Below are 25,972 nucleotides of genomic sequence, written 5' to 3' on the forward strand. Positions count from 1 at the left end.
TCCCAAGGTCACAGAGCAAGGACAGGGCAGGGAGCTGACCTCCATTCAAGGCCTGACTCTGCTTCCCAGACAAGAAACCTGCTTCCCACAGAGCTAGGAAGCCTTCAAGGTCTGCTGCCATTGTTCCCCGTCCCTCCTCAAACCTGTGGCAGTTCAGAAATTCCCTCCCTTTCAGAGGAAAGAACTCATTGTCTGATCCCCTGTGCTGAGCTCTGCCAGGTGGACGCAGGAGTCTGCAAGGGAGGCAGGTGAGGCCTCGCCAGGTGACGTCAAAGCCCAGATACGCCTGGGCGCCGGGGCCACCTCAGCAGAACGGGACTCCTCCCCCGCCCAACCCGGTTTCTAGGCCATAAAGGTGCTATTTTCAGCTCTTTGTTCCTCCTGCTTCTTTCCTCTGAGGTCAGTCCAGCAGGCTCCCCCACCCCACCCCAGAATGCACCAGGGGCCCGAGGCTGGGTGGCCCTTCCCCCATTCTGTGTATGGGGAAACTGAGGCACTAGGTCACAAAGTCTTCTGGGAAAGTCACCAGTGGGGACAAAGATTTCTGCCTTAAGGGGCTGTGGGCAGGGAGAGCAGGGCAGAGGGAAGAGTGGGAGAAAAAGAGAAGGGAGGGCCCATCAGAAAGGGCGGAGGGGGAGGGCAATGGAGAGAAACAGAGGCAGCAAGGAAAAGAGGAAGGTGAGATGGTGCCTGGCCAGGGCTGGGGCTGGGAGGGGAGCTTGTCACCCCAGGAAAGATCGGGCTGGGGGTGGGGGAACGGTGATGTGAACTGGGGGGAGCCAGGAAGTCTTGGGGCTCCTGCAAGGCTGCCCAGAGTGAAGGGGTGGGGACCAGGGGGGCCAGATCATTGGTGCGAGAGACCCTGGGGTGACAGCCATGCTGGTGGAGACGGGGACCCTTGGAGCCCCCATTTCTCCAAGCATGGGAGGGGGGGTGGAAGTCCAGAGACTGAAGGGGAAGGTCAGAGCAGTGGACCGGCTGAAAGCAGCTAACTGGGGCCCGGACTGGCCGGTGTGGCTGAGACAGAGACAGAGGACAGCCCCAGCACCGGGCGGGCACGTGCCACCCGGGGTGGGCGTCACTGCCTCCTCGCAGTGAGCAAGGCCTGTGTCGCCGAACAGCCCAGCTTCCTCCTGCTAAGCTGAAACCTGGCCCTGCCTCTCCCTCCCTGGGGGCTTAGGAAAAGGACGTCAGTGGAAAGAGACCGTGACCCAGAATCTCCGGAAAGTTAGGGCTGGAGGAGCCCGAGGACAAGGCTGGAAGCCAGGCGTCCGGAAGGGCGTGCAGGGCCCTGCGGACTTGGCAGGGAACACGCCTCTCCACTCGCAGCAGCCTCTACCTGAAACGCGGCCTCTCCCTGCTGCACGAGCCGAGGCAACAAAGCCTCAGTAGGATCAGCCACCGTCACCCACAGGCGTCACCGACCATACCCCGTTCCAGCTGTTGCTGATGTCACAAGATCTCATTTACACTCATCACAGCGTTGCAATGACAGCAGTCGCCGGCCCCCACTCGGCTCGAGCTAGTTATTGCTAATAAAGTAGCTCGTGTTTTACCATGCGTTTCTGTATTTGGAAGATGGTATTTTATGATCTAATTTCTTTGGGCATCCTGTGCACTTTATTTTTAAACAGTTAAAACTGTTATTCTGAGAAGGGAGTCCCAGGGTTTCACCAGCCAGCCAGAGGGGTCTGCGGCACTGAAACGGTGAAGACCCGTCTTAAGTCAACGCATGGCTGGATTCCTCCCCGTGGTGGCCGGGCAAGTCTGTGCTCTGCGGGAAGCAGGGGCCAGCCACGTGCAAACAGGCACCGACCTCCGTGCACTTGGCTCTCTTTGGTGCAAACAGCTCCCGGCACCCCGAAGCCTTGCAGGGGAGGCAAGTGCTCCGTAAAAGCCCTGTAGACACAGCAAAGTGCTGGTGGGGAGGCGTGTCCTCCTCAGACCCGGCACAGGTAAAGTCCCAGCTGCTGAGAGGCATCGATGGCTCGGGCAGATTAGGTTCTGGATGTGCAGGGGGCAGGCGCTGAGACGGAGTGGGCTGTTCTACTCCAGGAGGAAGACACCTTCCAGCCTCACTGTGCCCCCTTCTGGTCACTCCGCAGCTTCCTGGGGTGGAGGATGTGGTGACAACGCACCTGCACACCTGGACAGGAGCAACAGCCCCTTGGGGTCACCCCATCCACCCTGCGTCTTTGGGTTCTCTCCACACACAGGGTAGGGGAGGCATCTTAAAGCATGAAAACACGGCTGGGCGCGGTGGCTCACGCCTGTAATCCTAGCACTCTGCGAGGCTGAGGCGGGTGGACTGCTCGAGGTCAGGAGTTCGAAACCAGCCTGAGCAAGACCCCGTCTCTACCAAAAATAGAAATTAATTGACCAACTAAAAATATATATACAAAAAACTAGCCGGGCATGGTGGCGCATGCCTGTAGTCCCAGCTACTTGGGAAGCTGAGGCAGGAGGATCGCTTGAGCCCAGGAGATTGAGGTTGCTGTGAGCTAGGCTGACGCCACGGCACTCACTCTAGCCTGGGCAACAAAGTGAGACTCTGTCTCAAAAAAAAACAAAAAAACCCAAAAAACATGAAAATAGGATCACACCACTCCCTTGGCAAAGACCAGGGCATGTCCCAGTTGCCACCTCCTGACCGCAGCGGCACCTGCTGCAGGGGTACAGGGCGGGCCTTGGCCTCTGCAGAGCTCGTTTCCAGCCTTTAGGGCAGCAGCAGAATCGGTTCCTGCACACTCCACGCCTGCACATGCTCTCGACCTCGCTGGACCTTCCGTAGGCAGTCGGTGCCTTATCAGCCCACCGTACAGATGCAGAAACTGAGGCTCAGAAGGCTTAAGTGCCCCGCCCGAGGTGACGTGGCTGCTAGTCTGAGGAGCTGAACCCGCCTGGGAGGATTCCAAAGCCCGTGCAATGAAGGCCCTCTGCCGCCAGCCTGCTGGCCCTAGATGAAGAACTCGAGAAACGTCGGGCAGGCAGGCTCTCCTCTTTCACCTGCTCTCCTGGCCGACATCTTCATGGGGGAAAATGACATTGTTTGAAGGCAGCAAAAAATGCTCGAGGCTGACTCTCTATCAGACAAATGGAAAATAAACGTCACTTGTGGACGGGGAAGCTGCATCTCATTGCTGCGGGTCTCAGGGGAAACGGCTGCAGAACGAGCCACAGTTAACCTGGGATCGATCCCAGCACAGCGTGACGCAGGGAAGCCAGGCTAAATGCAAACTGGCTCCATCTGGGGCATCTGGGTCACGGAGAGCCAGCCGCCTGATGCCACCTTGCCGGTCTGGACGCCAGAGCAAAGGACATCTTCCTCCCACACGGGAGGCGACTGCTTAGAAGGTCGAACGTTGGAAGAGAATCCTGCAGGTGGCTGGGGAGCGTGCTGTCATTTGTGTTTCTGCTCCACATTTCCTGCGCCTCCACTCCGTGCCAGGCCCTGAGCTGGCACTGGGGACACAGGCAAGAGAGAGACGTGGTCCCTGCCTGCGCCACACCAGCTCTGCCTGTCTACTGGGGAAGGGAAACCCATGAGGAAGTTAAAGCAACAGGACAGGTGATTTAGTGGAGATGGGAAAAGCGTGTGAGCCGAACGCAGGAAGGCATTTTGGCCGGGAGAAAGAAAGGTTTTTGGTTCTTGTCCATTAAGATTTGGGGGTTGTTACTCAGCATTACTGCAACAAAAGCTTGCTAATAACATGTGGCATTGTTGCAGGCCAGTACCTGACACTTAAGAAGGTAGTATGCTTTATTAAAACACTGAATGAGTGGTATTATCTCAAGCTCTTTCTGTCTCTGGAAGAAGCCAGGCTCTTATTTGAAGGCACAGAGCATCGGGGGAGCACAGCGCTGCTATTCCGTGCTGTGCCTCCGGCTAGCATTTCCCTGCACTCTGACACGGAGAAGGCTCTCAGAATTGGAGGAGCCTGGGGGCTCTGCCTGGGTTGCACAGAGAGGGAGACTGAGGCCAAGAGTGGGTGAGGAGCTTTCTTGAGGGCACATGCATGGAAGGACCAAGGTAGACTGAGGATGTGGGACTCCAGATTCCTAGGATGGGGCCCAGTGCCCTGCACAGCCCACGGGAGGGCTTCCAGGTGGAGGAGGTTCTGGCCTGTGGCCCCACGTGCAGGCAGCATGGGTGTGCACGTTTTCAGGCTGAGGCCTGCTGTGAGTGGGGGTGGGAGTGGGGCGTTCCCAGGGGACATCAAGGCAGGGGCTGGCCCAGCAGCAGGAGGAGCTGGTACCTGCAGAGACCATCGTCACACCTCTTAGCAACTCAGGCTACACAACCTCGCCAAGCCCTTCTTGGCCCACAAACCTCTGGGCCTGGCTGGTTCCTAGGATCACTCCAGTTCATCTTGGTGCAGACCTGTCCTTGTCTATTCTCAATAATCGGGGTGGGGAAGCCTGTTAAAGCTAAGTCAGGCCAAGTCAGTCCCCTGCCCTTACCTGCCAAGGGCTCCCATCTCACTCAGAGTCAAAGCCAACGTCCTCAGCACACCACCTGTCCTGTCCTGTCCTGCCCTGCCCTGCCCTGCCCTGCCCAGCCCAGCCCAGCCCTGCCCAGCCCTGCCCTGCCCTGCCCAGCCCAGCCCAGCCCTGCCCAGCCCTGCCCTGCCCTGCCCTGCCCAGCCCAGCCCAGCCCTGCCCAGCCCTGCCCTGCCCTGCCCTGCCCTGCCCAGCCCAGCCCTGCCCAGCCCTGCCCAGCCCTGCCCTGCCCTGCCCTGCCCTGCCCTGCCCTGCCCAGCCCAGCCCAGCCCTGCCCAGCCCTGCCCTGCCCTGCCCTGCCCAGCCCAGCCCAGCCCTGCCCAGCCCTGCCCTGCCCTGCCCTGCCCTGCCCAGCCCAGCCCTGCCCAGCCCAGCCCAGCCCTGCCCAGCCCTGCCCTGCCCTGCCCAGCCCTGCCCTCACTCCCTCTGCTCTGGCCTTATTGGCCCCCTGGACTGTGCTCAGACGTTCCAGGCACGCACTCACCTCAGGGCCTTTGCACAACCTGTTCCCTCCGTTTGAAATGCTCTTCTCCCAGATGTGGGCATAGCTCCCTCCCTCACCTCCTGCCAGTCTTTACTCAAGAGGCACTACCCCTCCCTCCCCACATCCCTGCCTGCTTTTTCTCCTTAGCGCTTGTCTTCACCCAACACACTGTGTATTTCAGCTGTCCATCTTGTTGGCTGCCCGCCATCCCTGCTCTCCTCTAAATGCCGTCACGGAAAGGATTTCTCTGTTGTTCACCTGTATCCCCCTGCACCTAGAACTGCATACGGCACGTAGCAAGTGATCAATCAGTATATGAACAGAAGGGAAGGAAGAGGAGGAGGAAGGGAGGAGATGGATAAACAACCAGACGATGCTGAACAAGGTGTGATCCTCTGGGGGAGAATCCCAGCCAGATGGCAGGGTTGACAGCACCAGCTCAGAGGCAAGCAGCCCTGGGTTTGAACCCTAAATCCATCATTCACGAGCTGTGTGACCTTGAGCAAGTTGCTTACCCTCTCTGAGCTTCAGTTTTTTCTCTGTAAAAGGGGGACTGTAGCAGTACTTGCCATTCCTTTACTGGGAGGGTCAAAGAAGGTACAATTGGAAAGCATCACAGTGCCATACAGCACTCTCAGCAAATGTCAGCTACTATTATTATTAATAATAAAGGCCCAAACTATTAATATGGGCCAGGCTTTGTCCTGAGCACAAAGCATTCAACGGTGACTCTAGACACAGTCACTGCCCTCACGCAGCCGGCGGCCACGGGGAGTGACTCGGGAGACTTGCACAGGTTATTGGAACGTGAGTCAAGAGCTGTGACCAAAGGAAGCCAGGGGCTGGGAGGAGCCAGGGGCTGAAAGTCACCTCGCTTGAGAAGATCAGGGAAATCTTCTCAGAAGAGCTGGCATCTAAGCCAAGGGCTGATGCATACATAGGAGACAAGCAGGCCATATGAACTGGGAAGAACATTCTAGACAGATGGCATATGCAAACGCAGACAGGTCTCTCAAAATCATGGCACAGGAATTATCATCCTCATTTTACAGATCCTAAAACTGAGCTCAGAGAGGTGAAGCCACTTCCTGAGGTCACACAGGAAGGAAGTGGCAGAGCTGGGATTTGAGTGGAGGCATTCTCCCTCCAGAGCCTGACGCACGGGTGACCAGGAGAGACAGTGAGCACCAGGAAGGACCCCCAGTCCCCACCAGCGCTGGGTGCAGACGTAAGGGGGTGGCAGGAGGGGCCACGACCCCTAACCTCCGCCCTGGCTAAGGAGCGCCCACAGTCCCCACCCGGCAGGAAGGACGGTACCTCCATCAGGTCTATAAGCCACAGCAGCCGCTCCTAGGGAGGAAGGGTGGGCAAAAGGCAAAAAGAAAAATACGTGAAATAAATACTGGGGAATGGGTGGGCACAGCAACAACCCCTCCCTCAAACACGCACACACACACACATGCAAAATAAACGTGATTCTCCAAATCCCTGTTCTGTTACCTGGAAGGCTTTGGGCAGGAATAAAGCAGGGAGAGGGGAAGAGAGAGCCCCACTGCCATAGCCAGCACCCCTCCCTGCTGCCTGCCTCCCTGAGGGAACTGGGGCAGGCCCTGCTGCGCTGAGCAATGACACTCGTCCCTGAAGGGCCTCCAGGGGGTGGTCATTCACCTTGGGGCAGGGCTGGGGCCCTGAATGCTATGTGGCAGGTGGAAAGACGGGCTCAGAGCAGGAGGTGAATTGTCTGAGGTCACACCTACTAATGAAAGGCAGAGCTTCAAGGAGGATCCCATTCGGAAGCCTGGATTTCGGGGCCCATGCCCTGCAGAGAAGCCGAGCCTGTGAAATGGAGCCCTGGGCTGTGCAGGTGGCGGGCACCTAGGTGCGATAAAGGTCAGCGGGGCAGTGGCCATCCCTCGGCCTAGCGCTTCCCAGAGCCTCTGAGTGTCCCCAAGTGTCCCCGGACACAAATCTCCAGGTGGTCTCCCCGGCCAGGCTGGGGCACGTCTGAAAGAACTGTGGCCTCTCGTGCCCTGGCGTACAGGCAGCTTTCCTGGGGTGCTGGTGCTAGCAGGTACTCCTCCTGGGCCCACGGGCATCCTCCCAACAAGCTGGGGGATGTGGTAGCACCACCCCACTGCAAGTGAGGAAACTGAGGCACCCAGAGGTGAAGTAGCCTTTCCACGCTAACTCTCCTGCCTGCATGTTTTCTTAGAACCTACCTCCAGGAGCTCGTCCTGGTCCCGTCCTAACCCTGATGCACACGTGCTACCTGGAGGGTCACGGACTCTCACAGTAACCAATTCTCACAGTGATTCCCACCTCAGCAACTTGGGGAGGGGCTTCAGGACCACCCTTTTCATCTGTCCCCAAAAGACACAAACCATCCTATGGCCTTTCTGAGGTCTGTATTCCCCAGGGTGCCCCAATCTGTAGCGAGAGCTCCTCTGGCAGGGCAGGGTCAACTGCCAACTGGTCTGGGGCCAGTACTTCTCAGATAGGAGACAGCCCCCTGGGTTGGGACAAGGCCCCTGCAGAACAGTGCTGAGCAAGGGGCTCCTGGGACCCCTGCCTGGAGCCCTTCTTAGGAGTGATGGTCACCTGACCTAGGCCCCCTGGCCTGATCTGCCCTCAGGGCCTCGGGCTGCTGTAGCCAGGGCCAGCAGGGACCTCAGGCCATTTTATCCTCAGGGAAAGTGACGCCCAGAGAGGCTGTCCTTGAACCTAGATCTCCAGCCTCCCAGACGAGAACACACCCCACCCCGACCCACTGGATCTTTCATCCCTGATTCTAAAGGAGCCAACACAGAACTGCAGTCTGCAATTCCCCAGGCGTTACAGCAGTGGCTCGCGGCTCCCAAAGCCCCACGTGGGCATCGGCGAGGCCAGTTTAGACAGAAACGGCCATCAGGCTGAGGCCCTGAACCCTGAAACCAGCTCATCACCTGGGTGCCACCTAGAAGCGTGTGCTCAGAGCCAAACCTGCTGCCTGGGGTGGAGGGCGGCCTCCTCCCTGCCCCCAGAAGTTCTGAAACTGCCTCCGTTGCTGCCATGCCCAGCCCTAGAGAATGCACGGCAACTTCCGGGGTCATCCCGGGAAGGGGATGAGCACCCTTGGGGGTGTTGGTGACTCGGGATGGCAGGGGTGGGCATAGAGGAGCAGAAGAAACCCCCAGAAACCCAGAGCCAAAGAGAAGCCACACTGGGAGTTGGGGTCTGCAAAAGAGAGAGGTGCACACTCCCGGGCTCTTCCCGACAGCTGTGAGCTCACCTCGCCTGTCGACGTGTGTCTGCAACCTTGACATCCCTGCACCCCTGAGCAACCGCTCCCCAGTCCGAGGGGACAACTAAACTGTGTCTGTCTCGAGGCTGAGAACCACCAGTAAGAGCTCCAGTTCAGCATCTGGGAGCAATGGTGTTTAAGAGACCCTGTTCCTCCCTCCCCTTCCGTAGGGGGAAGGCATGGACGACCCAAAGGCAAGGAATGGGAGCGCGAGGGACAGTGAGCAGCCAGCCTGGCTCTCCCGGCCTCCAGCCGGGAGCCTGTCCCACCACGTGGACGTTAGTGGCCGCTTGTTCCCCCGGGTGGATGGCAAGGCCTGTCCTCCTGCCCCTCCCTCGCAAAGGCCTCCTGGGATTTGCCTCCAAGCATCCTGGGGACAAAACCACACCCTGAGATGGGCCAGATGTGTTCTGGGGGGCCGGTGAGTCTGCATGAAAGTCGAGCTGGGCTGGGGGCTCACAGACGACAGGGTGGCCTCTCGGGGCAAACAGAAATCACCGTCCAACTCGCCACGGCCACTGCCATTTACCGAGATCTCAGCAGGAGCCGGGCACCCGGCCACACGTGTCATGGTGCTCCTTCCTTTAGTCCTCCCACGGACTGTAATTATTTTTTCTATCTATCTAATGACCTGTTTTTTCCCTTTTCTCCCCCAGCCCCTGGCCCCCCAGACTGTGAGCCCCGTGAGGCCGGGCCCGTCTCTCTCGTCCACTGGGCCCTGCAGCGGGCACTCGACAGCCCCCAGCTTGTCGAGGGTGAGGGGCTGAGGCTCAGACAGGCACAGAGCTGGCAGGTGGTGGTGCTGGGATCCGAGCCCAGACTGGTCGCACTCCAAGGCCAGCACCTTAACTCTGACCCGGCTGCCAGGCCAGGCACAGAGCAGGGGCAGCTCACCCTGGCCGAGCTGACGGTGGTGGAGGTGCCGTGGCTGCCGGTGGACGATCCTGTGTCACTGTAGGAAACCATGGAGTATGTGTCCCCAGCCCCTGGGCCCGGGGGCTGCCGTGCCTTCATGGACTCGATCTCGCGCCTCAGCACCAGGTGGTCGAAGCGGTCTAGGTCTTGCGGGGAAATGGTGCCTCTCACCTCGGACAGGAGCGAGAACTGCAGTGGGGACAACAGGGGCACTCAGCAGGTCCCCCTGCCGCCCTCCCTCCTTAACCCCCCATGGCTCTCCAGTGCCCTCAGGGGAAAGTCCAACACCTTCACCCGGACACCGAGCCCAGCACGATCTGACTGCGTCTTCCCGGTCACCTCCTCAGCATGCATGCACCCGTGACGGGGACTCCCCGAACACCTCGTTTCACGCCACAAGCCTGTGGCTGTCCCTTCCCTCTACTTATCTCTAAATCAGATCTTCCAAAATGCAACCCCTCCCAGTGGATTCAATCACTTCTTCCTTCGTGCAGCTGCTGGACCTCATGCGGACGGCCGCTGGAGCAGCGGTCTCAAAGCTGGCAGCACAGCAGTCACCCGGGGGCTTGGGACAACTGCCACCCTCAGGGGTGGAGTGCTAACCAGCCCGGGATGGGGCCCGGCACTGCTTCTGAGGCACAATCCAGGTGATTCTAAACGTGCACCCAGTGCTGGACACCCGTCACGGGGCGCTCTGTTACCCTGGAGGCCGGGAGCCTTCCGGAGCAGGGGCTGCCCTGGTGCCACGTTTCTGCTCAGCGTTCAGTTCGGGCCTGACTCCCCGTAGGATGTCGGGGGGCGCAGAGGGAGGTGGGGACGGAGGCAGGGGCCCCCGGGAAGCCGAAGCCAGGCCGGAGGAGGCTGTGGTCACCTTGGCGTGGGTGTTGAGCAGCTCGAACAGCGCCATGACGAGCGCCTCCACGGAGACGCTGCCGCCGCGGTACTCGCCCAGGTAGTAGGCCAGGGTGGCGCGCTCCTGCTCGCTGAGCAGCTGCCGCGCCTGCTCCTCCAGCAGCACTCGCGTCTGGTTCCCCAGGCTGCTCAGGGTCACCTGCGAGCCGGCCGGGCCCTTGTAAAACCCCGGCTGGAAGACAGAGAGACGGAGGCCGGGAATGCTGGGCTGCTCTGGGGCCGGGGGCTGGGCCAAGCCAGCAGCAGCGCTGCTGAGCCGCGCGGTTTCCTGAGCCGCCAGTGGTCTCGGCGTGCACGGGAACCCCCAGGACACATAGTGACAGGCGGCCTCGTCCGGTCACCAATGGCTCACATGGCATGTTTTTTTTTTTATCTTATTCGATCCCCGAAACCATCTGAGTCAAGCAATATTACCAGGGTTCAACAGCTCCCTTGGTAAACTAGGGACGATAATAGTGCCTCTGTTTACAAAACATAGCTCAGACCTGCACATGCTCCCGCCATGGCCCCTCCCGTCACCAGCTATCTCCCCTCTGGTCCCCTTTGCCCTGTCACCTACACAGAGCTGCTGAAGCGATCTGGCGAAAACACACACCTCTGGTGTTGCTCCCGTCAATGGCATCACACTCTTTTAGGTCAGAAGGGAGCCTCTCACCATGGCCCGCAAAGCCCTCGTGACCTGGACATCCTGCCCACTGCTGTCTTGCTCCTGAGGCCCCCACGCTTCTCTTCCTTCTACTCTCCCAACAAGGCAAGGCCCCCGCGGCCTCAGGGCTCTGGCATGTGCTGTTCCCTTGGACTGGCTCATCCCCTCTCCCGCCCCACCCGACTTTCATCCTGCCAACTCACATTTTCACCGCTCAAGGGTTGTGTTGCCACCTCAGGGCAGGCGGCCTGTGCCCTGTCCCTCTGCCCTCCCACCCTGCTGACGTTAAGTGTCTCATCCCTTATTCTCTCTCCTAAGCCCCAGCACCCGCCTGGAAGGTACTGAGCATCTTTTCGAATTAGATATTTGTTTGAAGGTCTGTTTGGTGTTGCCACCTCCTCCACGGGGTGCAACCTCCTGACTGCAGGGACCTGGTCCTCTCTGTTCACTGCCGTGAGCCCTGTGCCAGGTGTGGTGCCCGGAACCCGGGGGGCGCACAGAAGCTTGGGAGGCGGGGTGGCAGACAGTCGGGCACAGTGCAAGCTGCCAGCACCTCTGCCTGGTCAGAGCTCGCCAGTCAGCTATGGAGGAGCAGAGACACCCCCTATGGTACACCCTACCTTGTTAGTCCCTTCTGTTGCGAGATCGCCAGGAAACCTGCGGGAGAGAGAACAGCTTCAGGGGCACGTCCGAGTAGCTCAAACGGGCACACGCAAGGGAAAGGCTGATCTGGAGCAGGAAGAGCGGAGCTTTGAGAGAACCATGCACCGTGGCCACCATCTGCCACCAGCTCGGCTTGGGGGCCACTCGGGCACTCGAACCCCTGGACAGACGAGAGCTTGCAGCCTAGCCCCCTGGTCAGCAATGAGGACAGCGCATCCCACACCACCCACGGCGGGCTCCTGCGTTGTCGCCAACCCCACAGGACCAGGCAGGGAAGGTGGAGAGGGGAAAGGGTGACTGACAGGTGACCCCGGGGCCAGGCCAAGCCTGGGGATGGTGACGACGGGCAAACAGGAGGTCCCGGATGCAGCCTGCAGGTGCGGCTCAGCCCCAGCCCACGTGGGCTCAGGCCGCCAGACTTCCTGGCTTCTAAGAAGCATCCAAAAACCTAGTTTTTTTAAATGTGAAATCTGATGTCTTTTTAAATGTCAGCAACTAATTGAAAAAATGTACACTGCTGTGCAGGTGAAAGGGAGGGAGGGAGAGAAAAAGAGGAAGATACTCTGGGGTGTATCTGGCCCGAGGCCACCAGGCTGAGCTGTCTGGTGTGGACCAAAAGGGAACAGGTCACATGATTAGCAACTAGGCAGCCACCTGGCAACCATATCGCATGTTGTGACTCCCAAGACCCCTTCATGCAAATTAGGATCCTCCTTAAGAGGCCTGGGGTGGGCAGGGATGTGGCCCCACGTTCAGGTGGAGCCAGGCAGGACAGAAGACCAAGCAGAGTGATGTGCCTGGGGGCAAATGAGTGAGCGAGCTGGATGGTGCAGTTCAGCTTTCCAGAGGGAAACTGAGGCCAGGGGAGGAGAGAGCGGGGCCCCAGGTCATGTCCCGTAAATGGAAGGGGCCCCGGAGTTGGGACCCCAGGCTCTAAGAGTGGGCGTGGTGGGGGACGGGAGGGAGCCGGCTCCAGGTTCCGGACGTGGCGGGGGGGGGGGGTGCGCGGGCAGAGAGGCCAGACCCGGCGGAGCTGGCGGCGGCCTCCCCGATTCGGGAGCTGGCGATCCACTTGGTCTCGTCCACGGTGGTGCGGGCGTGGGGCAGCCTCCCGACGTCCTTCACCGTCAGCATGAGGTGCCGGGACGACTTGAGCAGTTGCACCGCCTCGTCGTGCAGGATGCTGAGAAAGCTGCGCCCGTTCACCTCCAGAATCTGGTCCCCGGCCTGCCGAGACCACCACACAACGCCGTTACGTGGGGGCTCCGCGGCCCTGACCCCGAGCCCCCCGGACGGCCTGCCAGGGAGGTCGTCCAGACCCAGAGAGGTTATGTGGGCGCCTGAGGGTCACACAGCAAGTCAACAGAAGAGCTGGCCTTTCACTCCTGACCCTGAGCCCATGCCCTTGTCACTAGAAGGGGGCTCCTCCCTGTGACCCAGCAACAGCTTTAAGGGGTGGGTCCACAAGGACATTCCCAAGGGTCCCGTGATCAAGAAATAAGTCACCTCGTTGCGGGGCTTTGGGGCTGGATCCAGGGGTAGAATGAGGTGAGAGCTGTGAAGTCAGACTTCCAATATTTTCCTTCTACACTGGAGATTTTTACCTTGAGCATGCATTCTGCTATTGCCTTAAAATGCAAACAACACTTTCATTTACTAAAGAAAAAAGCAATAAATGAAGAAACTAGTTTTCCCATTAAAGTGATACATGCTGCTTAGATTCTTACAACAAGCAGGCAGTTTTATTTTGCGTTAAGAGCTAAAAAAATTAAAACAGTTTTTATGAAAGAATTAGAAAGTAGAGCCCCTTCCCCCCCACCAAAAAAAATAACCCAAGCCTTCCAATAAAAATAAATGTGACAAAAATAGAAGAGATTGGAAGGGAAGACACTGTAGTGCATGACACAGCTCCTCAGAAAGACCTGCAGTGCCTTTAGACTTGGAGGGTTCTTTCTCGCAGATGGGGCAACTGAGGCACAATGGTTGGAAGGGGCTGCCCAGGGTTACACCCCACTGTGGCCTTGAAGGGCAGCCCCATAACGCTGGTCATTCTCTGGCTTTTCCTCTCCCCAGCCTCCCAGACTTCTGATGGCACAGGATCAACTCCCGTGGCTTTACCCAGCGATTTTCAAAGCAAGATTTGAGCCAAAGGGGAGCCTGGGAGGAGAGAAGATGTGAAGACAAGGCTGAGCACCAAAAGCCGGGTGCGCTTCCTGCCTTGCCTTGTGCACCTCACCTGCAGCTGGGAGTTTCCAGCGCAGGAAGTGGTTACAAATGCAGACTTTCCCTCTCCCCCCGCACCAGCTGTGACGTGTGTGGGTGGCGGCATGTGTGGCCGCCTCTGCCTCCACGACCCCAGGCAGAGCGGGCTGTCTGCACTGCACTTCAAGCGTTCATCACCACGTACTGTGCGCCTACTGGGTGCACGGCTCTGTGCTGGGCAGGACAGCCTGCTCCTGCCCACGTGGCTCACAGTTGAGAGCGGGCTCACTTTCGTGCTATCGTTGGGTTTCCCCATCAGCCTCTCCACACTATATCCCAGGGCCCAGCACACAGTGGGAACTCTATAAAAAATCACCATGCATTCCAACTCCAGGCCCTTCTCTGCCGTGGCCCAGCAGGGACAAGCACGTCACACCAGCCTTCTTTGTCCCTTGACACGTGCCTCCTTACCTAGTATCCCACCATCCTAAGCCTCAGGAAACCGAGGCCCAGAAAGGTTAAACACATAGATTGTGGCCACAGAGCTAGTGAAGAGGAGTGTTAGGGTCAGGCTAGTCCCCAAGCCTATCTGTTTTCTACTGCTGGGCTCCTGCCAGGAGCTCTGTTTGGGACCATGTGGTATCACGTCAAACCCAGTGCATCCAAAGCCACCGTCCCACCATCCTTCCCTGGCTCTGCCCGCAGCAGCCAGATCTAACAACCTGACCCCATCACCGACTCTGCCTGCACTCCCCTGAGTACAGCCTTCAGCAAGTCCCTTCCTCCACCCCCACAGCCCCTTTCCCTAGGTCCCCCCCTGCTCCCTCTCCGGTCCCTGAGCCAACATCCTCCTCACTGTGCATTTCCACCTGAGCTGGCCACAGACACGGTGCCAGGTTAAGTTCGTCAACTTTTGGCTTTCATGACATCCTCCCTGCTTAAAATCTTCAATAGCCCCCCACAATCCAGGAGGCAGCAAAGTGCTATGACTAAGGGTTTCAAAGACCATCAGACCTGGGTTCAAATCCTATCTCTGCTACTTTCATGCCGTGTAACCCCAGGAATCCTGCAATAGCTTTTGTGCCTCACTTTCCTGGGATGTAAAAAGGGGATCCTAGTCTGTAGTCCCAGTGACTCGGGAGACCAAGGCAGGAGGACCCCTCGAGCCCAGGAGTTCAAGGCTGCAGTGAGCTATGATGATGCCACTGCACTCCAGCCTGGGTGACAGACCAAGACCCCATCTCTAAAAGAAAAAAAAGACCGGGCTCCTAGCCCAGGATTGTTCTACTCCAAATTTCTACAGTCATCAGCATCCATTTCCCAAATGTCACATGCTTTTACCTTTGACCCCAGCAATATCTATAATCTTCTTTCTTGCTCTGACCTCCCTGGTTGAGAAACCGAGGCTCCCGAGAATTTAGGCAGCCCCTGCTGGTCTCCCTGTAAGGAGCTTGAGATGAGACCCAACACCTGGCTCAAGGCTTGGCACCCAGCAAGTGCTCAATAAGTGCTTATGCATGAAGGTGTGGACATTGCCACTTCCCACGTGGGGAAGGGCCTCTGCAGCCCCCTCCTCTCCCTCTGGTGCTAAGAGGCTGCAGGGAAGGACAGGATGGTGCTCCTGGGCACTGCCCGGCCCACTCTTACCCAACTAGTTGAACAGCCTCCCCCACCCCTCTGTGGCGGCTCCACCCCTCAGCTGCCACCCGCTGCTCTAAGCTAGAGCCAGCTGCACTTCTCATCTGCTCAAGTGCTTTGTTTTCTTAAGTATCCTCCTCGATAGCTTTCGCTTTTGTTGCACTAAGGGAATCAATTTTAATCTTCCCTTTAACACACCTTATTTCATCCAGGCAGTTTAATTAGAGGAACCAGTGTCTGAGAGGCCAGATATGTACGGGCGTCCATCTGTGTGCGAGCCCTTCCCCACGGGTCCAGGTTGGGCTGGGGGGCGTGCGGGGAGGGAACAACTCAATTCCACAAGCATCGAGCTGGCCTTCTACGGGGCTGGGGGGAGGCTGCTAGATAAAGCACAGGATGGCAACTCAACTTGAACTGCAGATAAACCGCAAATACTTTAAAGATATTTGTGCGCCCCAGATATTGCACGGGGCATACACATACTAAAAAAATTATTTGTCGTCTATCTGAAGCTCAAGTTCAAATGGGCATCCTGTATGTTTATTGCCTAAATCTGCCCACCCTGTGGCAGAGGGGTCAGTGGCTCTTGTGGGGGCTGATTTAGTGCTATGGTTTCCAAACTTCACTCATTCTCCCTCACCCTGAGCGGGGCGTCTGTCACTCAAGCAATGTGAGTCCCTTGGATTACCCAGCATGCCACTGACTTCAGCCTCCTCCTAAGCAGTAAGACCCGTGAAATCGCAGGTTTGCTGTGCTAGTCACATTTCCCTCCCGCCTGTTAATAAATACATCCCCACCAGGTTGGTGCGGGGCAGCGCAGAGCTCTTGGCACAATCTAGCCAGGGAACAGCTGTGAAACGGGAGTCATGGTTGGGAGACCCCCACCTACTGGGGAATGTGAGCCCACCTTCCCAATCTCTTCAATCCTCTTCCACTTCCAGGGCCTATTCTCAAGCCATTTCTAGGCGGGGTTAGCTTCAGGGTCTCCACGAGCCCCTCCCCAACATCTGAATTGGTCTGTTATTCCCATTTTTCTGTGTCTAGATCTCTCTCATTTCTTCTACTTGGGATGCTTCCCGGGGTCCAGAACCAGGTCAGGATAGCTGCCTGCCTGCTCCCTGTGATTTAGAGCTCGCAAACCATTTTCAAATAAGTCCAGCGTCTCCCCGGCTGCCCACAGCAGCCCCGGGGGGCCAGTGGAGGGTGCAGCCCCACCCTCTATTACAGCCCCAAGTTTTAAAGCCAGGTAACCGTGACAAAGTAGCTGAGTGGCCCTGCACAGTTCTCAAGTACATGCTGAGACTCAGTTTTCTCATCTGGAAGATGGGCACGATAACCAACAGTTTCCAGGCAACTGTGAGAATGAAATGGGACCACCCTGCACAGAGACAGAGCCTGAGACAAGTGGGGCTTGTGATAGCTCTTCATTCGCCTCCCTTCCAAAGGGAGGAGATGGGTTCAGAGATGGCAAACGGCTTGTCTGCTGTGAGCCAGCACTGAGCACAACCCTCTCATCTGCTTCCTGTCACCCTGTGCCACCTCCACCCAGCACCGTGCTGGCACAGAGGAGACGTTTAGTAGATGGTGAGCAGATGGAGAGACCCGTCCTTCCTCCTCTCTCGGTCTCACTGCCATTCGTCTCCCCTTTTCCCTTGGTTTGTGCAACGTGAATTCGGAGGTGACATGTTTAAAGGCCTCGATCTTGCTCTTTCCCAGGCAAAAGCTAAGAGCTCTGCTTGTTTGTTGCAATCTGGCTTTTCCTTACCCACTGAAGCCAACTCTGAGTCAGACGACACATAGGTAAAAAGGCAAAAAATAAAGAGGCAAAGATGCCGCCTCTGCCAGGGCCTTCCCAGGGGTCTCCTGCAGATGGGGAGACCGGGGCCCAGAAAGGACAAGAACGTGCCTAGGGCCACAGAGCGAGGCAGTGGCAAAGCCCAGCCCCTGGGGGTGGCCGTGACAACGCTCACACCCCCAGAACTCGCTGGGACGGGACACGCTGGGGAACGGGGAGACAGGTGCAAAGTGTGATCGAGTGTCTAATATCTCAGGGCACTCGCGGGCGCTGCCGGGGAGGACACGGAAGGATAAACGAATAAAGGCAGCTTGATGTTATTTGTCACCACGGGCGTCCTATTTATCACCGGTGACAGAGGGGCGGAGGGCGGCCGCGAGATGCCCTTCGTCTTAAAGTGCAGGGAAGGCTCCTCTGTCATCCACAGCCGCTGAGTGACAGGCTCATGTTCTGGACGCCGAGGACAGTGTGAGGGGCTGCGATGAGGACCGGACGCTGACTTCCCCAGAGCGTGGCCAGGCACCAGGACGCAGGGACCTCATGTCCCTGGGTCTGAGGCGGCCCAGGGCCATGGAGGAGGAGCCCCTTGGAGCAGCGGGAGCACCCAGCCAGCCATGGTCAGCGGTCCCCTCTGACTCTCTGAGGGACCGGAGGAAAGTAATTTTGCCATTCTAGCCCTCCTTCCCTCAAAATGGGAACAAGACCACCAAGAGCTAGCGTGTTACGCAGACTATGCGAAAGGCCATCTGGCTCTGAGCACAGGCCCCGGAGTCTAGGTCTAATCCCCGACTCTGCCGCTCGCTCGCTGTGTGACCTTGGGTAATTTGCTTATCTTCTCTGTGCCTCACTTACCTCTTCTGGAAAATGGGGGCAATATCAGTACCTAGCTCATAGGGGAGTTAATACACTTAGCCATCCCATCCCCATCACCCAAGACAGTGTCTGGCACAGAGTAGATGCTCAATGAATATTTACCGGATGGACACCTAGAAACTATATAAAAGAGTATTTAGTATACAGTAAGTGCTCAATAAATGTGAGCTGCATTTTTGAAAAGCCATGCTTACCCCTGACATCACTCTCGATCGATTACTCACCAATTAAATCTTGCAATTCTATCTCCTCGGAGTCTCCCAGTGCGCCCGCCCCCCCAACCCTGCCTTTCCGCCTGCCTCCTGCCTGGGCCCTGCCTCTAGCTTCAGGTGACCCATACACACTGACCACACCCAAGAAGCACAGACTGCCATCCCCATTTTGCAGATGAGGAGTCTGAGGCCGGGCAGTAAAGTCCTAAGAGCTGGGATTTGGCCTTCGTTCTGCCAGCCAGCAAAACCCCTGCTCGAGCCAGTACAAACCTGTCCTTTAAGAAAAGCCAGCCTGCCCTCCCTCCACCTCTGACCGTTCTCGGCCCTGGGCTCCGTGCCATGCACACAGTAGGCGCTATATTCGTGCCTGATGAAAGGGATTGGCAAGAAGAACCTGTGGCAGCATGGCAGCAGGAGCTCCCTCTCCAGAGGTTGTGGGAGAAACCCACCAACAGCTCCACCCCTCCACCCCCCACCCCACCCGGGGCATGGAAAGGGAGCCCGCCACGTTGGGAAAGGACTTTGAGAGAAGCCAAGTTCAAGGCCACCGGCACCACCCTCCAAAGACTGTACTGAAATGGCTTTTGCAGCTTCCAGCGAGGACCCCACTGATTATGGCATTATCACAATGAAAATTCAAAATCTATTAGGAGTTTTACTGCAATTATGAATCTTTAATAGTTTTCCATGTCAGGTGTAAAATTTTAATGGGCTGTTTCTTTTTGTATTCAGTATGAGTGAACAATGCAGTTTTAATGAGACAGCATTAGTTTTTTTGCAACAGAAGTCAGTAAACCTTGTTCATATTTTATTAAATTAAAAAGATCAAGGTGAACACTAAGAAGGTCTCTGGAGCAAGCTCGGGTAAGGGCTGGATCTGGGTGAGCTCTTCACACCACCCTCGGGGGTTCAGAGCTCTCACAAGGCAGAATTGACCAGAAACGCCGCAGGTGGAGCCGGCAAAGCTGCTGACTCCTGACATGGCCCTTGCTTCCTTCTGGTTCCTTCTGGCACAGGCAGGTCTTTTGCCTGTGTGCTCTACTCACGACATGGGCAGCCCTCCCCGAAGTCCTGCTGTAACCCCCAGAAGTCATCAATGCCAAAACCAAGGCCAGAGGGAAGTTATACCCTGAGTCAAGGTCACACCTAGGGCTGAGAGGCCAATCCTGTCTTCCTCCCCTAGGAAAATCTGGCTTTCAAAGTACACATAGAAATGACAGGGGTCAAACACAGAAAGAAGGACAATGATCGACCCTTGAGTGCCTTGCTGAGCCCAGCTACTTGTACAATTTAGCTCTAAACTTAATAAGCATCACACAAGGCATAGAAGGTTCCCTATTTTACAGATGACAGCAGTGAGGCTCAGAGAGGTGAAGCCACTTGCCCAAGGACACCCAGCAAGCAAGCAGCAGAGCAGCACTTGGAGCTAGCCCAACTGCTATCAGCTACAGTGACTCAGCGGCACTCTAACCCAGCACTGCCCAGAATTTTCTGCGATAATGGAAATGTCCCAGAGAGTAGCCAGTGCTATTTAAATTTAAATTAAATAAAATTAAATGAAAAATTCACTTCCTCAATCACACGAGATGCATTTTGATAGTCACATGTGACTTCTGGCTTCTGTCCTGAATGACATAGTTCTAGACACAGCCCAAGACCGAACCCCTGACCTGTTCCCATTCCTTCCTCCAAGCCCGGTCCTCCTCCAGGGCTCCCCACTTCAGAGCTCAAGCCTAAACCTCCAAATCCACTCGCTCTGACATAAACCCCACTGGACTCTACCTTCCCTTCCAAAGGGACCCTCCACCTCTACCACCTCCACGCTGGTCCTGGCCATCATGGTCTCCCACCTGGACCACTGCCACAGCCTCCTAAGCGGCCTCCCTGCCCCCTCTTTCGCCACCCCCCTCTAATAACTTCCCTACATAGCCGAGAGACTGACATAAACTGCACATTTGGTCTTGTCACCAACCCATCTCCCATCTTCCTCCAAAATGCAACCACGCTTGTCATCTGTCAGTGCACTGTGCAGATAGAGCCCTTCCCCACCTCTGCAGATGCTGTTCCCCTGCCCCAGACACTGTCCCCTCCATTCCTCACCTGGAAACACCTACTCAACCTTTAGGTCTTGGCTCAGATGACATCTCTTCCAAGAAGCCCTTTGACCTCTCCTTCCAAGGCGGGTATCACCCATCTTCCTCGGGGCAACCTGCAGCACTGACCCCGGTGGATATCGTGCTGGACTACAGGCATTGAGTTCAAAGCCAGTGTGCTGCATCCCCCCCGAATGGCACGTGGGGGCACCCAACAAGTGCCCGACAGAATTCGTGAATGACTGGATAAGCGATTAAATGAGTGAGCATAAGAACGAGCAAGCCAGTCGCCTGCTGGTTCCGGTTCCCACTGACAAGCAGGAGACATTTTCCATTTATGTAAAGGTTAAGTGCGACAAGGCCAGGGCGCGTAGGGAGGCTGGGTACATGCCACCCAGCTCTACAGACTGCGGCACGGCAAGAACATCCGGTGTTTTTAATAAAAGAGAAGGCAAAGAGGTAAAAACACCAATCACAGCGGTTTTTTGATTTTTGTTTTTTGTTTGGCTGGAATCACATTCTGGGAAATGGTGCACATGTAATCTAGCCCCTCATTCTGGAAGAATGAACACTGGGGTGAGGGGTGGAGGAGGGGTGTCACAAGTTCAAGCCCTCCCAGTCAGTTGCAAAGCTGGCCCAGACCCCCAGCCCGCTCATCCGCTTCCAGATGCTCCGTAGGCCTGCAAGAATCAGCAAGTTCTCAAGTTCAAGTCCACAGCCTTCCAAGACACAAATGCTGACCAGTCAGAAGACAGGATGGAAGGGAAACCCCATTTGTAACAGCAACAGGAGAGGAATAAACTTAGGAGTAAACTTAACAAGAACTGTGCAACACCTACATGGAGCAAACTTCACACATCCCCGAAACACTCAAAGGGGCCCCCACAATAGGAAGTCCCCATTCTTGGCACGGGTTGAGCATCATCCAGATATCAGTTTCTCTCAGCTCGCTTAGAAATTTAACATTATCCCAATAAAAAACACCAATGAGCTTTTGTTATATAAGTCAATGTAAAAATTCATGCAATAAAATTGAAATATACCTGGAGGAACCTTCAATGCATATTTCTAAAGGGAAGAAGCCAGTCTGAAAATGCTGCACCCTGTAGGATCCAGCTACGTCACAGGCAAACTGATGGAGACAACAGAAAGATCCGTGGTTGCCCGAGGCCCAGGGAAGGGGGATAAATAGGGCACAGGGAATTTTAGGGAGGTGACACTCTTCTGCATGATGTTGTAATGTTGGCTATATGACATTCCTAATACAGACTATGGACTTCAGCTAACAATAATGTCATCAATGTTGGTTCATCAGCTGTAACAAATGAACCTCTTATGCACGAATGCAAGATGCTAAAAATGGGGGAAACTGCATGGGAAGGAGGTATATGAGAACTCTGTACTTTCTGCTCAATTTTCCCATATTCTTTAAACTACTCTTTAAAAAAATCTATCAATTTTTAACACTAAAACAGTAATTTTATTTAAATATAATAAAAATTTTAAAATATAAAAATTATGTTCTTATTTAAAAAGAAAAACAGTTTTTTAAATTAAAAAAAAAATAAAAATGCAAGCATAGCTATGAAAACCCTGACACGGAAGAGCTGCTGCAGGCACTGGCAGACGCTCAGGCCTCCACTACACCTTCAGTAGTGATACCTGCGCGGCTCCGGCTCACACGCAGATAGACAGAAGGTGGACCAGACTAGAGACAGGCCCAAGGACACGTGGAATTTTAGTGGATGACGAAGGCGGCCCTGCAAATCACTCTGGCAAAGACAGGCTCTTTAATGTGTAGCACTGGAATAAATGGGTAGCCATTCGGAAAAAGATAAAAATATCTCACACCCTCCACAAGGATACCTGCCAAACAGATCAGAGATCTGAAGGCAAAAAATGCATTTGTAAGTATTAAGAGAAAAATGGATAAATTATTCAAAAAGAATTTTGAAAGAATTCTGCAAAAGAATATCTACAGCATACTTTATTTTACGTGAGAAAGAAAGATACATGAATCTACTTGTTTTTGCAAAAGGAAGCAAAAGGAATAAAACCAGAAACTCATTTATACTTGGTCAAGGATGAGTGGAAGGAATGTGGGCAGAAGTAGTCACCTGAGTATATTCTTTGGCATAGTTTTGATGTTTTAGTTATTCAGAAAGTAAAATTAAATTGATGAAGATGGGGAGAATTCTGGCAGAAACAAGTGAATGTTGTTCAAATGAATAACAGAACCAAGACGAAGGGGTACTCAAGTACCAGAGTGCTTTGACTATACACACTCTGTTTAAAGACAAAACGAAGTGCAAACAAATGAGAAACTTTGCTTAGTAGGTTTGTTTTTCACAGTGGTATGCATGTGGCCATTCTGAAATTACTTTTGTATCTTGTAAAACTGGACAAATGAGCAAGTATATTGAAGGTGGGATCTTGAATTCTCACTGTTGAAGAAATGGGAGAAGGCTTGGACGAACTCTGTCATGTTGGACTACAAGTATCAGTATGAATGAACTCGTAGTTTTAGACAGAGAGATATTGAAATATATATTTAATATATTTCATGTACATCTGTATGTATATGTGTGTATATATACACATGTGTATATGGATATGAGTATGTGTGTGTTATATGTATACAGTTGACTCTTACACAGCACAGGTTTGAACTGTGCAGGTCTACCCATATGCAGATTTTTTTTCAATAAGTATATTGGAAAATCTTTTGGAGATTGGTGACAATTTGAAAAACCTCAAAGATGAATACCAACACCTAGAAATATCAACAAAACTGAGAAAAAGTTAGGTATGTCATGAATGCATGAAACAGATATAAATACTAGTCTATTTTGTCATTTACTTCCATAAAATATACACAAATCTATTACAAAAAGTTCAAGTTTATCAAAACTTATGCACACAAACACTTACAGACCACACATGGCACCACTCATGGTTGAGAGAAATGTAAACAAGCGTAAAGATGTGTATTAAATCATAACTGCATAAAATTAACTATAGTACACCCTGTACTACCGTAACAATTTCACAGCCGCCTCCTGTTGCTATAGTGGTGAGCTGAGCTCGAGCACCATGAGTACACGCTTGAAACACCATGTGACATCTCTGGTCATCCCTGGATGAGCAGTTCATCTCTCCCGTAAATTGCATGTTGCAGTCAATAGTGATCTTTCGCAGTTCTCACACATTCTCGTCGTGTATAGTGCAACATCGTGAATCTTGAATGACACCATGGTGCCCAAACGAAGTGTCACTACGGATGCCGTGAGTGCTCCCAAGAGGCATAGAAAAGTCCCGACGGTGTAAGAAAAAGCTGAATTGCCTGATCGGGTCTGTAGCTTAAGATCTGCAGCTGCGGTGGCCCATTTCGGGCGCACAGTTCATCTTCTAAACAGACGGTGTAAACTTACGGTATTGATAAATACAGTACCGTGCCACAGATGTATTTTCTCTTCCTTAGGAGTTTCTATTTGCTTTCTCTAGCTTAATTTTTGGTAAGAATACAGTCTATAACACATATAACACACAAAATATGTGTTAAACGGCTGTTTTATGTTAATAGCAAGGTTTCCAGTCAACAGTAAGCTATCAGTAGTGGAGTTTTGGTGGAGTCAAAAGTTATATGTGGATCTCAACTGTGGGAGTGGGTAGGGTCCTAACCTTTGTGGTGTTCAAGGGTCAACTATACACACAAATGTGGGCATGTACCTTTCCTAGCTATGTCCACCAAAAGGCTTATAAGTAATGATACCCCAGTAGCAACAAGCCCACCTAATCCCCAGATCTTTTTTTTTTTAATTATAATTTTTTTTTTTTTTGAGACAGAGTCTCACTCTGTTGCCCGGGCTAAAATGCTGTGTTGTCAGCCTAGCTCATAGCAACCTCAAACCTCTGGGCTTAAGCAATCCTACTGCCTCAGCCTTCCGAGTAGCTGGGACTACAGTCATATGCCACCATGAACAGCTAATGTTATATATATATTTTTTTAGTCGGCCAATTAATTTCTTTCTATGTATAGTAGAGACAGGGTCTCGCTCTTGCTCAGGCTGGTTTCAAACTCCTGACCTCGAGCAATCCGCCCGCCTCAGCCTCCCAGAGTGCTAGGATTACAGGCGTGAGCCACCGCGCCTGGCCTAATCCCCAGATCTTGATGTCTAAATGTCATTCTCCACTGAAGAGTCAGGGCCCAGTTGGTTCCAAGGCTGGGCCAAGAAAAGTACAAGATGAGCCTGAACCATCTTTTTGGGCCAGAAAGTAGGAAGTGCTCAAAGAACGACAGCTGCAGGTCAAAAGGACACAGGAGCCAGGTGGAGGAGACTGCCCTCCCCAAATCTGGGACACTTTGAGTATCAAAATAAAGAATGCCAATAATGAATTATAACCTAACACACTAAATCAATAAATAAGAGGACAAAGTTCTTCTCCACAGTAAAATGCCAATCAAATGTTTAAAAATTTCACAAAACACCAGAATCAGGCCAAACTACTAGGCAAAAGTTTGATGAGAAACAGGATATTTACAGAGTCTCAAAATATCATCCACAAATTATTCATTAATTATAAAAGGAAAAACAGTAATTTCAGAGCACAGAAACATGGCAGATATTACTGATCCAAGTGATGAAGTTTGCTCTCACTAATAACAGGACAAACTGACATCATGGGACCCCCCGAGGACCCAGCACCAATGCCAGGGTGTCCCTGCCAAAATGCATAACCTGACCCAATCATAGGAAACATCAGACAACACAAATAGAGAGGAACATGCTACAAAATAAGGAGCAAGAGTTCTTCAAAAATACCAATGTCATGGAAAGATAAAGAAAGGCTGAGGAACGGTTCCAAATCAAATGGAATGAAACAGTCATGAAAACAAAATGCAAGGCGTGATCCTGGACTGGCTCCTGGACTGGAAGAAAAAAGAATCGCTATAAAAGGACATTATGAGGACAACTGGCAAAATTTGAGGCTATGTAGATTAGATAAGAGTATTGTACTGATGCTAAATTTCCTGATTTTGATCATTGTTCTGTGGTTATATTAAGTGAATGCCCTTGTTCTTAGGGGAAAAAAATATCAGAGTGTTTAGCAATAAAGGGACATGAAATATACAACTCCAGTGTTTCAGAGGGGAGAAGAAAAAAAAAGAATGATAAAGCAAATGTGGCAAAACACGAAAAATGGGTGAATCCAGGTGAAGGGTATACAGGAAGGAGTTCTTTGCAATATTCTTGTAACGTTTTCGTAAGTTTGAAATTATGTCAATCAAAACGCTTAAAAAAGCAAACCCCCAAACTTCCAAGTCCAGTCCATTATAGGAAGCATCAGACATCAGAGACTAAAGTGTGTTTCCATTTCTGTGCTTCAGAGTCATAAGGAAGAAAATGGACCTCCTCTTCCAAATACATTCAAACCCTCCAAGTGTTGCCTAGAAGAAGCAACACAGTTGAGGCCAGCACAGGCAAAGGAAAATGATTCAACAAGAGCCCAGGGCCAGAGCTACAACAGATGAGTTTCCCGTAGCTGCTGGGACAATGTACCATAAACTTAAAAGAACACAGTTTTATTATCTTACAGTTCTGGAGGTCACACGTCTGATAAAGATCTCACTGGGTTAAAATCAAGATATCAGCAGTGCTGAACTTTCTGGAGAGTCTAGAAGACAATCCATCTCCTCGCCCTCTCCAAGCTTCTAGAGCAGGGGTGGGGAACCTGTGGCCTTCAGGACACATGTGGCC

At 53.7% G+C, this 25,972-nt stretch overlaps 1 protein-coding gene across 1 annotated transcript in view; it reads right to left on the reverse strand.

The window, feature by feature from the left end:
- WHRN (whirlin) overlaps positions 1-25,972 on the reverse strand; it is an 85,471-nt gene that overhangs the window by 9,624 nt on the left and 49,875 nt on the right. The window contains exons 4-7 of the mRNA XM_012768817.3: positions 12,425-12,627; positions 11,358-11,394; positions 10,051-10,263; positions 9,159-9,368 (exon numbers count right to left, since the gene is read on the reverse strand). Of these exons, the coding sequence (XP_012624271.1) occupies positions 9,159-9,368; positions 10,051-10,263; positions 11,358-11,394; positions 12,425-12,627 (663 nt within the window). The remainder of the gene's footprint in view (positions 1-9,158; positions 9,369-10,050; positions 10,264-11,357; positions 11,395-12,424; positions 12,628-25,972) is intronic.

This window comes from Microcebus murinus, chromosome 12 (assembly GCF_040939455.1).
Source record: "Microcebus murinus isolate Inina chromosome 12, M.murinus_Inina_mat1.0, whole genome shotgun sequence".
Taxonomy (NCBI): Eukaryota; Metazoa; Chordata; class Mammalia; order Primates; family Cheirogaleidae; genus Microcebus; species Microcebus murinus.